Below are 12,794 nucleotides of genomic sequence, written 5' to 3' on the forward strand. Positions count from 1 at the left end.
AGGAGAGAGGAACAGGATGGGAAGAGGAAGGAATGAAAGAAACAAGAGGAGAATCTTACTCCCAGATGTTGATAGGCTCTGCTGCTCCTCACAGTGATCTAGCTTGTTTCTGCGGTGTAGCCTTGAACCCATACATTTGCATGAACTGCGACATCATGTGTTTAAAGCGAGATGAAAAACCTTCAGTTTTCTCTTTTGCTTCTAAATAGTGCTTCAGGTACTTGAGTGCTCAATACCTCTAAAAGACTAAACCATACAATATTATCTTCTCAAACTTGGTCTTGTTTTATAATTGCCAGTGGAGGCCTGTATGAGAAATGGTAGTTGAAATATAATGTTTTTCTTTCAGGAACTTATTTGAAGAAAGTATCGTGGTCTAGGAAAAACCCAAACAGACTTTCTATGGAAGGGGCAAAGGTTGTGTTTAAAAGACTTACCTAACCTGTACATTTGCCCATGAATTGCATTTGCTTTTGTTAATATTATCAACTAGAGAATTCAGTTGGCTTTATGTATTTGAAAAATGAGGCCATTCATACATTTTAAAGGTTTCTTTGCTATATTGAGAGTATCATAAAATTCATTTTTTCCTCTGAAAAATGCTTTTTTGGAGGGGAAAAAAAAAAAAGCATCATTGTTTTCCTTCAACTTTATATATACATTGATTTATTCAGCACAAAAACAATGTTCTTGTCTTGTTGGTGCTTTCAAGTTGCCCTGTAATACTAAATGAAGGTGATAAAAGAAGGTGATAGACTGAGGACAATTTCATACGGACCTGTCACATCAACTTTTCTGAGAGAAAGCTGCAGCTCTTTTCACTTTCAGACGGAATCTCTAGCCTGCAGTGTGCTTGTTCATCTCACTTGTTTCCTCAGTGTCTGAATCTTCTGTGACTTCCCTGGGGAAATTGAGCAGTGCTGCTTAGGACAAACAAAACAAACTATTATAAAATAGCTGTTATAAACATAGCATAATACAAAATAATTAGAGGTGATTTTTTGTTTGTTTGTTTGTTTTTTCCTCAAAGGGATTTTTAAACTGGTGACGTTATTAGGGATAGGTTGTATAAGCTACAGACTGACAACATCACATAGCAAAACAATCAAGTAGAATCCGGAAGAGGAAATCTCTCAAAGAAATTTTGCTTTTTAAATTAATACATGTAGATTTTTTTCCTTGGTTCTTCTTCCCCATAACTGTTTGCACACCATTACTGCCTGATGTTATTCTGATCTGAACTAGGTTCTTTTGGTCTGTGTCCATTTACAGTGACATTTGCAAGTAGACACAAAAGTCCAGCTGGGCATTTCATCCATACATTTTTTTGTAGTCTGTACCCACAGTGTTCTTTGCTTCTTTTACAAATATTATCACACATTCAGCAGTGATATCATCTTGAGTCATTCATCCCTACTGTGCTATATTCTGTTTGCTTCAGTGATTATTCCTGTCTGTATTTTACACTTTTACACTTGTCTTTAGGGAATGTCATCTTATTTTCTCCAGTTTGTCAAGATAACTTCAGAAAAAAAAACCTTCTCCTATGACATGTAGAGTTCTTGTTTGATGTCACCAGAATATTTGATGAGTGTAAGTTTAATTCATGGTTCAGTTCATGAATGATATATAACAGATAAAAACTCTGTCCCCTAAAGAGCTAGTTTGATTATTCTTTTCGGTATTTTACCAAAAAATGATTGTTGTAGTATCTGTAAGTTATAATCTCTTCTTCTTTCCTCTTCCAAACATGGGTATCATTTCCTCTTTTCCATTCTTCAGGTACTTCATCTACTCTTGGCTGAGCCAGTGAGGGGCTAGGGTCCTAGAGCCACGTCATAGCATACCATATCATACAGCAATAGAAATGATGATGCACAAATGTGACTAATAGAAGACGGCCAAGTGAAAAGTCTTAATTACTCAGAGTGGTATTCAAAAAAAAAAAAAAAAAAAAAAGCTTTGTCTAAAACCATTTGTCTAAAAATGTTAGGACAAGAACTAAAAATAAATATAACTTACCAGGTACTGTGTAGCGTACAATTTAAATTTGGCTGAAAAGTGAAGAAAAAAAATCAGCACACAGAACAGAGTTGAAAAGAATTTGGAAGACAAAGGCTTAAGCTACACTGTGTAAAAGATATCCTTTGAAATCTGCCCCAGATCTTGAGAACTACTACTACTACTAATTACTAACAATAATTACTCAAAATACTACTACTGCAAATAGTAATTATTTCAAACTATGGTTTGTTCTCTTGCAGTGAGGGTCTTTGTAGAAGAAAGCATTGTGACTACAGGCGTTGCAGAATGTTGCTCTTCATCTTGAGCTATGGAACAATTGTCTTTATCTAGTATTGCTAAAGATTTGTGAGTAATGGATCCAGTGATACAGCAGTTATACAAGCAGATCAGGATCTCAGCAAGCTCAGAATTTATGGAGTGCTTTGCATTTCTTGTTCTAGTTCCATTTGTATACATTGGTTTATGTAGAGCCAGGTAGTAAGATTGATGACCCTTCTCCTTTTGAAGCATTTGCAATACAAATTGCGCTAAGTGCTGCGCTTAGTCTCCATGGTTTAGGATCCCCGTAGCTCTTGTTGCAGGTGGTAGTTCAGTCTTTGAAGCTGCTAGATGTTGTTTTTTTTCAAGTGATGAGGCTTATGATAATTTTATTACAATGCTTCTGTTAATTATTCACATACTTTTCATGAAGTCAGAGCTTTTGTACACTTCTAGATATGTAGTTGGATGCTACCCAGTACTGGAAATAAAATGCTCCTTTCAAGCTTATCCACTATTTGTGATTGGATCTGGCTACTTATTGGGTGTAGGAAAACAGTTCGAGACAGGATATTATTTGTTTTTCTCAGTAGTTCAGCACTTTGAGATAGGAAATTTAGATTGGCTAAGGTGATTTTTGTGAAATACATTAGCTCTATTGCATACATACCTGTGGCTGAGATAAAAGGTGGTGAGTGGTGGCTTGATTACTTTTCAGATAACTCTCTTGTTGAGACAGTATACCTAGCATGGGGATAGTTCTGTCATCTATTACTGTGAGTGAATACCTGATTTCATGAAGTGCAAGATTTTTTTTCATCTTGTTTTAGTTATCTTTCTTTTGAAGTAGGTCAAAAGACATTGAGTACTTTTGTTTTGTTTTGTTCTTTGTTTGTTTGTTTTTGTTTTGGTTGGTTGGTTGGTTTTTATTTCCCTGAATGGTGGTATAATTTACTAACAAAACTTAGAAAAATATATGTAGAAAGTCTTATCTAGACACTTTTTTTTTTTTTTTTTTTTGGTTAGGGGCTATTTCACAGATTAAATTAACATTTCTTTGCTGTCACATTTTTTCTATTTCAAATACCATATCTTATTTTTTTGTATATTGGTTCTGTAATGTTACAATCATTCATAATGTGTTAATGTTAGCTGCACAGTAGGAGGCTAAAAATACAGGCTGAATTGGTTGTGGAAAAATACTTAGAATGCTATTTGAAGAAAATTGAAAAAAATAATATATATATATATATGTAATGAGATGTGGGATACAAGAAAGTACAGGGGTGTCACCATGTGTATTTCTGTGTAAGGATTTTGGTTTATGTATTTGTAACATAATTTATTGTTGTCTTTATTGAACAAAATCTCCTTCTGTAATTTTATTAATAGCTTCATGCAATTCCAGAGAACAGGTTTATGAAATGTGAAATACTGTTGCAGTGATTAGTAAGTCAAGTCTATTAGTTTATTGTTAATGATTTTTTTTTATGGCATAGTTTTGAGCATTAAAATGTGTTGAATTTTTTAATGAACTGAAAAATCAAATTTAAAAAGTTTCTGTATGGCCATGAAGATGTAGCCTTAACAATATGGATTTGCATTACAAGTTAATGTGGTCTTAAATAGCTAGTCTGAGTTACTGTGAGATACAAGACTATTCAATGGCCAGCATGAGCTAAAGTTACTTAAAACTAGCAGCAGTAGCTTTATGTTTAACTGGCAGCATTCAGCTATTCAATCAATTTGCATACTTGGTCCATCTCCCACCAAAATGAGCAGAGTTCTACCATCGATATCAAATTGAAATGGATTGGGACTTTGACTGACATGTTCTAAATAGCATAATTCTAATAATGATTTTGAGTGTGCCCAGTAAAGGTGAAAATTTTTTAAATGTTTTCACGTAAAGTATTGAAAAAGTTCAAACTGCCCAAAGGTCAGAGAGAAAATAGGTCAGAGGGAAAGAAATATACCAACCTGAAAGATGACTTAAAGCCTCAAGCACGTACAGATACAAACATGTATTAGGAAAAAGAGGGAACATTTCCCATGAAAGCCATGAATGTGGATCCAGGTGTTCTATATGTCAAAAAGGGACAGGCTTCTGGATGAATAATGCCAAGGTCAGACTTACACCGTCATTTTTCTTCCATGTTTAAACTTCTGCAGTGGTAGATGCTGTATAAATTCCTGAGGAAAAAAATGTGTTTTTGTGGAAATATTAGAACTGAAGACTTGTTACGCTGAGAATACTGGGACAAGACAAGCTGTCAGCCTCCATGCAGCAAGGGAGGGAATGGTCTGGCAGAGGCACAACAAATTGTGAACAGGAAAACCAGGCACCCACAGCAGTGCACACAGTGGAGAAAGCACCCTTCACCCTCCAGCACTCACTGCAAGCTTTACGCCTGGCTCAGGGTACACGCCATGGAACATGTTGGCCTTCCCTGGTAGTGGAGAGGCTGGAGGAACAGACAAGGTGGTATCCTGAACACCACATCCCTGTTGGTACCTGGCACGTGTGGGACTCCAGATCCAGCCACACTCCCAGCCCTGGGGCTCCACACCAAACCATGCTGTGGGGTAATGACTGTGAGATGGCCTGGCTTTGGGCGTGTCCCACATTAGGTGTACTTCCCAGCAGAGCCAACGTGGAACAAATGCTGAGGCATTCAAAATCAGATACATAAAAATTCTCAAAATAATTGGAGCATGTCACTTAGTCTCCTTCTGCTTGTTCCTGTTTTCTGGGTTGTTGCTGACAGCAAACAGCCACCTACACAATGATCTGCAGTATAAAATACTCAAAATTAATGCAATAAATTTAATATTCATTTGGTAGGATTTTTGAAAATTGTGTTACTATTTTTTAACTGATTGGAACCACTCAATTATTTATGAATACGCTGGTATTAACTATGACTGTATATGTTGGATGGTTTGGGCTCTCCTTTGTTTCTCAGCTGAACATGAAGTGCTATTTTAGAAAATGCAAGCTTTGAGATAGCTATCTCATGAAAGGCACTTCTAAGTTAAGTGACATTGCCAGAAATACTAGGTCTATTTTCTTTCATATTTTCCTGGCTGAACTGTACTCTTGACTAGAAAGGTCAGATCCTAGAAGGAAGCCTCAAACCCTAAGAGCTAAAGTTTCTGGCAAGACTTGAACCTCTTTCAAGTAAAAGGAAGTAAGTATTCATAACACACTACTGAAAAAAGGCCCAGAGCATACTGGTATGCCTGAAACGCATTTTAAAATGCTTACTTCCTCAAAGCAGGTGTCCTTACTACCTAAATTAATAATAAAATTGTTTAAAGAAGGTTGACAGGAAAAAGAAAGAACAGCAGGTTGTTTTATTCATGTTGATTGGTTAGCAATGGGCAATAAAATTTAATGCTAAACCATAACGTGCTCTGGCCTGAGCCAATGGAAGACCAGACACAAATGTTAGTGCTGTGGCTTCCTGGGTATTGTCTGAGTGTGTTTCCACAGGTAAACAGCTATTTAGTTTAGAGCTTGAGTACTTTTGTACAACCCCAGAAAAATGCCATCTTGCTTTCAATGTAAATGGTTTTTATGTGAAAGAAAAGTGTGCAGGCCAGGGAACTTGAAGTGAAACTTCCACTATAAAACCCACAAAGGTCTTATTTCCTTTTTCATGTATACTCAATGCAGTCACAAATAAGAGAGAAAAGCATGGTGGCAGCAACAGGAATCAAGAAAACTTAGAATTTTGCAGAAATGATGCTTCTAACTGACTTTTACCACTGTTAGAAGTGCTTTAAGTGCAACTGAGATGTTTCTGAACATCTGGCTGTAGGTATACACCTGATTAACAGGAATCGCTGCCAAAAAGTTTTATTCTCAGTTATATTTTACATACTCTCCATACAGTTACATACTCTGTGAAAAGTAGAATTCAGAAGCATGAGTCTGTGTTTTTCTAAGATACAAATAATGCTTACAGAATAAGCACAGAAAACTTCTATTTACTGGGTAATTTATTCAAGTTTAGCAGTTGTCCCAGTTTTCAGTTAAATGGTTTCCAATTAAAAAGTTGTCCTAGTTAGACAATATAATGAATTATAAAATAAAATGTTGTACACTAAATATTTTATCATTTTTCAAAGTATTTGTTTAATGACTATTTTTTTAAAAAAGTTCAAAATTTAACGTGATAAAAAATCACTTAGTCAATCATGTTCTTTAATTAAGCATTATCTGTGATAACTTTATCTTCAATAACCAACAATTCTTGGTATGTGTAAAAAAAATAAGGTTAAAATGTTTTATAATAAACAGCCAAATTAAAACATATCTTAATCATCCCCTGAAGAAAATTCATAAAGAGACTAGAAATAGTTATGGTTATTTTAAGCAGTTAGAAGTTAAAAACAAAAAAAATAAAAACAATAAAAATCCATCACCATTTACATTTTTTTTTAATATTGAATGAATTTGCACGTGTTGCATAAACTTTCTGGGGAAAAAATGCTAAAAGCTTTTAAAAATATTTTTAGGCTGTTCTAATGGTTGTTTTGTATTTTTAATAGCCATGTCTCCCTTTTTTTTATTTATTTTTAATAGCCATGTCTCCCTTTTTATTTTTGTACTTATGCTTGGAAAAAATTAAATATGGCCATTCTGTGTTGTGTAATTCACAGTGAGTAAGGGTAGGTATATTTGTATGTGGATTTGATCTAGAAAAGTGTACTTTATGGATAAAAATTGCTTAGTGCATTCTTTCAGAGGATGAAAAATTGATTTATTTCAGTTTTGTCTGTAAGATCTGATTCTGTGAAAATGCCGAAGGGAAACAACATTTTTGTTTTCCCAGACCATGCTTTGCAAGGGTCTTTTCCTCCCTATCAAAACTTGCCTTGTGTAGTTCTACTGGTATTTTGTATTTGTTCTACATTCAGTCTCTAAAGCACATTAATTGAATTGGGGTCCTTATCAATCTTTTTAATTGAAATAGCAGTGAAGTTATTGTGATAAGAATCCAGGCTTGATAGATAAAATTTTCAGAAAAAAAAAAAAAAAAGATAATAAAAAAACTCAGTCTGCCATTTTTGGATTTTTAAGTAAATAAACATCAGTATTTCTGAGTAGTTGATTTAAAAAAAAAAAAAAAAAAAAAAAAGAGAAAAAAGAGAGAAAAAAAACATTTTTAATGCCAGGATTTTATTGTTACTTAATGTCAGTTGAATGGTTATCAATATCTGACTCAATATTGAGCCAGATTATCAATATTGGCTCAGTAATCTGTGAAATAAAACCAGTATATGTGAAAGATACAGATAGCTTGCCCATCAAAATACTATGATATTACCAAAAATAAGAATGAGGATAAATGAGGATATGTGCATCATAAATGATGCATCATAAATGATGCACATAGACAAACTTTACTAATAAATATTAGCCTGTCCTTTGGAAGAATACCTTTTCACTGTAAACTGAAAATGTTTTACTTGATATGAGTTGTGTTACCACTGTGTGTTAGATTAATTAATTCTTTTTAATGACAAGTACCAATTAAAGAAATTAAATGCTTATCTTCCAAGTTGATTTTAATATGACTGCAGTTTCATTGAGAACAATGAATTATATAGTATTAGACATTCTTCTGAAAAGAAAGAAAGAAACAGCTGTCACCTGTAACTACAGTTACCTGCTTTCTATTAACTACCCGGATTTTCAGTCACCTGAGTAATTTACATATCTAAGAAAACCAAACACCTTGAAATGTGTAAATCTCCTATTCCACTGATTTAAACTTCAACACAGATGGTGCTGAATGGAAAAGTAGTCTAACAACAAGTGGCAATCCATCATCCTCTTTGTAGTCTTAATCCTTAGCAACGCACACCATCAGAGATGCCATTGTGGCCTCTCACCATATAAACACTATTTTGTATAATTTCATTTTTAATGCTAAGTGAAATTATATATACTCGTTTTCAAATGTTACTCATATTTTAATATGTATTCATTTGTTTAACTAGTGTAGAGTATTTTAATAAGTAACAAAAACTAAAATGTTAATGATGTGAGAAATTACTTGGTCTAGTTCTAGTATCTAATGAGAACTGTCTCTGACAGAACCGAATTCAAATTCAGTCTTTAAAAACATAGAAATGTGCTTATTGTCTGTGTTATGTACTATCTTTAGTAACAACTGCTGATGTTGCTGAACTTTAGGAAAATTCTTGTATGGTAATACACATTTTCCTCTCATAAAGTCTAGTTAAATTATGCAAAATCTAATGAAATCAAGATTCCTTCTGTATTGCCTGCTCTGTCATGCTGATGAGCTGAACCAGTTGTCTGATCTCTGGTCTGCATGTGACAGTGACTAGTACCAGCTCGACGAAATGTGATGCAGTGGAAATGATGGAATGTGGTCACGAGAGACTTCCCTGCATCTGAGCAAGAGGTTGACTTCTGCTTTGAAGCAAGATTGCCTTATCTTACATGTTTTTGACTAATGAAACTGTAGCTGCTCTGATAAATCCACAGATAAATGTCTAAGCCTGTTTTAAAATGTGACTAAGTAGTTGTTTACATGATCAGGGAAATAAAAATGTCAGGCTTTTGCCTTTTTATCAGCCAGTACAGCCTAATGCTAACAGACATCTCCTGAGGTATCTGCTAACAACCACAGGCCTGTCAAAGCTATACGTATCACCTACAGTATGTGCTGCAAGTAGTCATTGCACCAACACGTAAACCAAGTTAAATGTGCTTTGTGGAGCTTAAGCAAAAACAGCATTTATGTTGTGTGGCTACACATAAAGCTATGCTACAGTCAGTAAAGTATGCTTGATCTTGAGAAGTCTGTCAAGAAAACTGTCTGTATGGGTTAAACCTCTGAAACCTAGTAGGTAAGGGGTGGCAGTAAAGAAAGCATGCTTGCAAATACTTGTTCAAAATTGAAATGTGTTACTCTTCCTAAAAGGGAAATGAGCAATGTATCCGATTACTCTCCATGCACAAAATGTGCATTACCTAGTCAGAATTTCAGAGAGAAGAAAACCTGATAGTCTAATACCTGTCTACTCTTCCCTTCATAAACTGGGAAAACAAGAAGTAGGCTGTTATTGCAAAAGTAATAGGAAAAAAAAAAAAAAAAAGGAAAAGAAAACTGTACCATCTTCCTTCTGGTTACATAGTAATGTGCTGTTAATGACAGAGCTGAGAACTGCGGGAATCTGGGAGCTCCTACTGCCCCAAAGTGGGAAGCTCCTGCAGAGAATGAGTTTCCCTGAAATGAGAAGCCTGTTCAACTGTGTCTCATTCCCAGGGAAGGAAAGAGGATAGAAAATCATTGTATTTATTTACTGAGTTTTTAAAGCACCTCCTAAATGTCTGCATTCAATATATTGCATATACTTTGTAGAAAGCTAGATCTCCTTCCAAAGGACTCGGCAGGCAAATAATGTGCAAGGTAAAAAGCAAACAGGCCTTCTGAATAGGGTACAGACTGGGTGCCTGAATCTGACTTCAAGTACAGATCTCCCCAAATGCTTTCTTCCTATGTATTGCATAACTAGTTATTCCTGTGAATTTTCCTTTCATATCTCAAGGGAATGGAGATGGAGAAACAAATCTGAAGTTAACCCCTTGCCTACCAGCAGATAGTAGCATGTCATAAGGAATCCACATGTGTGAATATTTGGATGCTTCCTAATTCCTGTGTTTATTCCTAGTTATGTTACTGGTAATAAGCCCATGTTTAAAAGTGCAAAATCCTGTGTTGAATTACAAACAGAAGTAAGATAAATGAACAAAATAATGAAACCTGTTTGAACACTTGCGTTTTTCAGAAGGATACTATGGAATAATCATAAATATAGTATGAAATATCTTTTACTGCTGACATTGAAATTAAAGAGTAAACTTGTGTTCACAGATTCTGCAGATTTGAGCCCTGTTCCCACATAAAAATACATGTTCTCAAGGAAAAAAAAATATATATCTCTTGAGGCCTTGTCTTTTGGCAACCAATTCTGACCCAATTCATTAAAATAAATAAATAAATTGTAGATTATATCAGCTTTTTCTTCTTTATTCCCACAGGCACAACAGCTAACAGATCTGGAGCAGAAACTAGCAGTTGCAAAGGATCAATTGGAAAAGGCAGCACTTGACAAAGTAAGAAGTGTAACGTGATGTAAGCACATTTGTCAGCTGTGAATGTTTCAGTGTAATTTGACAAAAACAAATGGAATTATTGCAAAAATTCAGATGCATGCTTAATTGCACATACCTGGGAGTTACCTTATTGAAGTCAGTGGAACTAATTACAATGTGTGAAGTTAAATTCAGCTGCAAGTTATTTAAGAGGAGGGAAATCAAGTTAGAAATAAAGATCTCAAAGACCCACTGAAAGCAGAATGCTCTTTATGCATTCAAATGCACTAATGAGAATATGCCTGTTAACTGATATAATTTTATCTGAGGTTTAGTCTGGATAGAAATGTCTGTCGCTTGTCGGGATCGACTTATGTGACAGAGTGAGCTCTTCAGAGGGCAGAAGAGTACTCTCAGGACGGGAGGCCATGAGAAATCCTTAGGGAAGCAGTTTATCAGACAAGAAAACACTTCAATATACTTCTGAAGACTATTCTTTTAAATGTTTGTATGTACATATATATATATTGTTTTTAATAGTTTTCTGCTATTTTCAAGTTCCATTAAGCATGAAGAAAGTATGCCCATTGCACGAAAGCATTTTTTGTTGGTTATTAGTATTACAATAATTGAAATTGTCCTTTAGATGAAGGATTTACCTCCAGCACTTCAAAATGTCATCTACATAAGCAATGATCACAGTAGCACTATCCAAACCTGAGTGTGTTTCTGATATATCAGGTGTTTTTTACTTGTACGCTGAACTGACCTACTCCACATATTAATTGAAAAATGTATACATATACACAGGCATGCTCCCTCACTAGTGCTGTCTGTGGCAATGACAAGAGGACAGTGCGTGTAGGAAACATATTCTAAATGCAGTTATTATAATGCAGACGCATCTGAAGGAGAAAGTAAAGAACGTTTGACATCAGGAACTTCTAATGAGAATGCTATTAAGAAATTCAATCTGCAAATTAAAAGGGGATTTGCAGCACACTCAGCTGACTTATCTGACCCTGTGTTTCATTCTTAGGAAATATTATAGAATTTTAATTTAGGGCTAGGCTTACTAGAAGCCTGCTGTTGTCTTCTGGTAAATAATCACTGAGAAAGTCTTTGGGATGGCATCATTGCTCACATGCTGTGCAAGTGCAGTGGAAATGAAGCAGGTAAACAGGAGTTAAACAGCAGTGCAAATGAAGGAAAAGGATGAAGTTCACACCAGTGAAATTGCAAACAGCAATATGAGACTAGAAATAGCCATGCTTGACTAGTTCTAACAGCAGAGTAATAAGACTATTTAAGCTTCAGGTACCTTTTTGCCCTGGTCGCGAGCTTTCTTGCTGAACTAAAAATAGTTAGAGATGTCCAATCGTCCATCCGTGTCTTCAGTGAAGACTTGGCCATAACTGTTTTGAGAATGTTAACACATGTAGTTTCTGCTAAAGGAGTGGAATAGGTGTAGAAAGCAGAACACATTTTTGGAGCATGAGCTGTATTGGAAATGAATAATTGAATGATTGAGTCTCAAACTGTGCCTATAAATAGGCATAAAATTGTATTTTTCCTTTGGGAGGATATCAAAATTCTCTTCTAAATGTTTGTTTTAAATAATTTTTGCACTGATGGTAGACTCAGTGTTGCTCAGCAGTGTATTTATAATGCAGCATTTTTCTAGTTCCTGTGAGGGATCCTTGGAAAACTGACATTTTTTGCATTACCACAGCCCAAAGTATTCTGTACTGCATTCAACCACATATCAAGAGTATAAACAGGTCTAGTAAATATAAAAAAAAAAAAAAAAAAAAAAAAAACATGCATTGTGTTTTGACGATGTTTTTGACAGACAGTCTATTTGACCCACGATTGGGTATATCCAATGTCACCGAGAACTTTGTCAAATGACATCTTTGGTTCCGATGTTTTTTCCTTAAGTTGTACTCTTGTGCTGCCCATTTATAAAGCTATTATCTGCAAAGTCAAAATTGAATTTTGCTACCCTCAGGATGAAAACAAAACAGATTATTATGCTTTTACATCTGTAACGACAAAATGGCTGGCTGTACCCAAGACAAAGCAAGCATTGACAAACAGCAGAGTGAGGTGAGAGGATGATAAATTATCAAGAGGATTTTAGGGATCAAGAGGCTATTTTCCCCTCAGAATCAAGAGGAGTCCATGTTTATTATCGTGAACGTGTTTGCTGATGTTTAGTGGTGGTGCATCAGGTGCCCAGGCATACACACGCAGGGTGTAGGAAGCATTCAGGGTCATGTAGTGCTATAATGATTGAGTCCATATATTCAGGCCAAATTAGACAGCCTACTGCCTCTGCTAATTTAGCTGATTTGGGCTATGTCAAATG

The 12,794-nt window shown here is 35.2% G+C and overlaps 1 protein-coding gene across 9 annotated transcripts in view; it reads left to right on the top strand.

The window, feature by feature from the left end:
• LUZP2 (leucine zipper protein 2) overlaps positions 1 to 12,794 on the top strand; it is a 245,354-nt gene that overhangs the window by 188,630 nt on the left and 43,930 nt on the right. For all 9 annotated transcript variants that reach the window (XM_038179472.2, XM_038179469.2, XM_038179468.2 and 6 more), the window contains one exon: positions 10,370 to 10,444. In XM_038179472.2, the coding sequence (XP_038035400.1) occupies positions 10,370 to 10,444 (75 nt within the window). The remainder of the gene's footprint in view (positions 1 to 10,369; positions 10,445 to 12,794) is intronic.

The sequence above is a fragment of the Anas platyrhynchos genome, chromosome 5 (assembly GCF_047663525.1).
Source record: "Anas platyrhynchos isolate ZD024472 breed Pekin duck chromosome 5, IASCAAS_PekinDuck_T2T, whole genome shotgun sequence".
Classification (NCBI taxonomy): domain Eukaryota; kingdom Metazoa; phylum Chordata; class Aves; order Anseriformes; family Anatidae; genus Anas; species Anas platyrhynchos.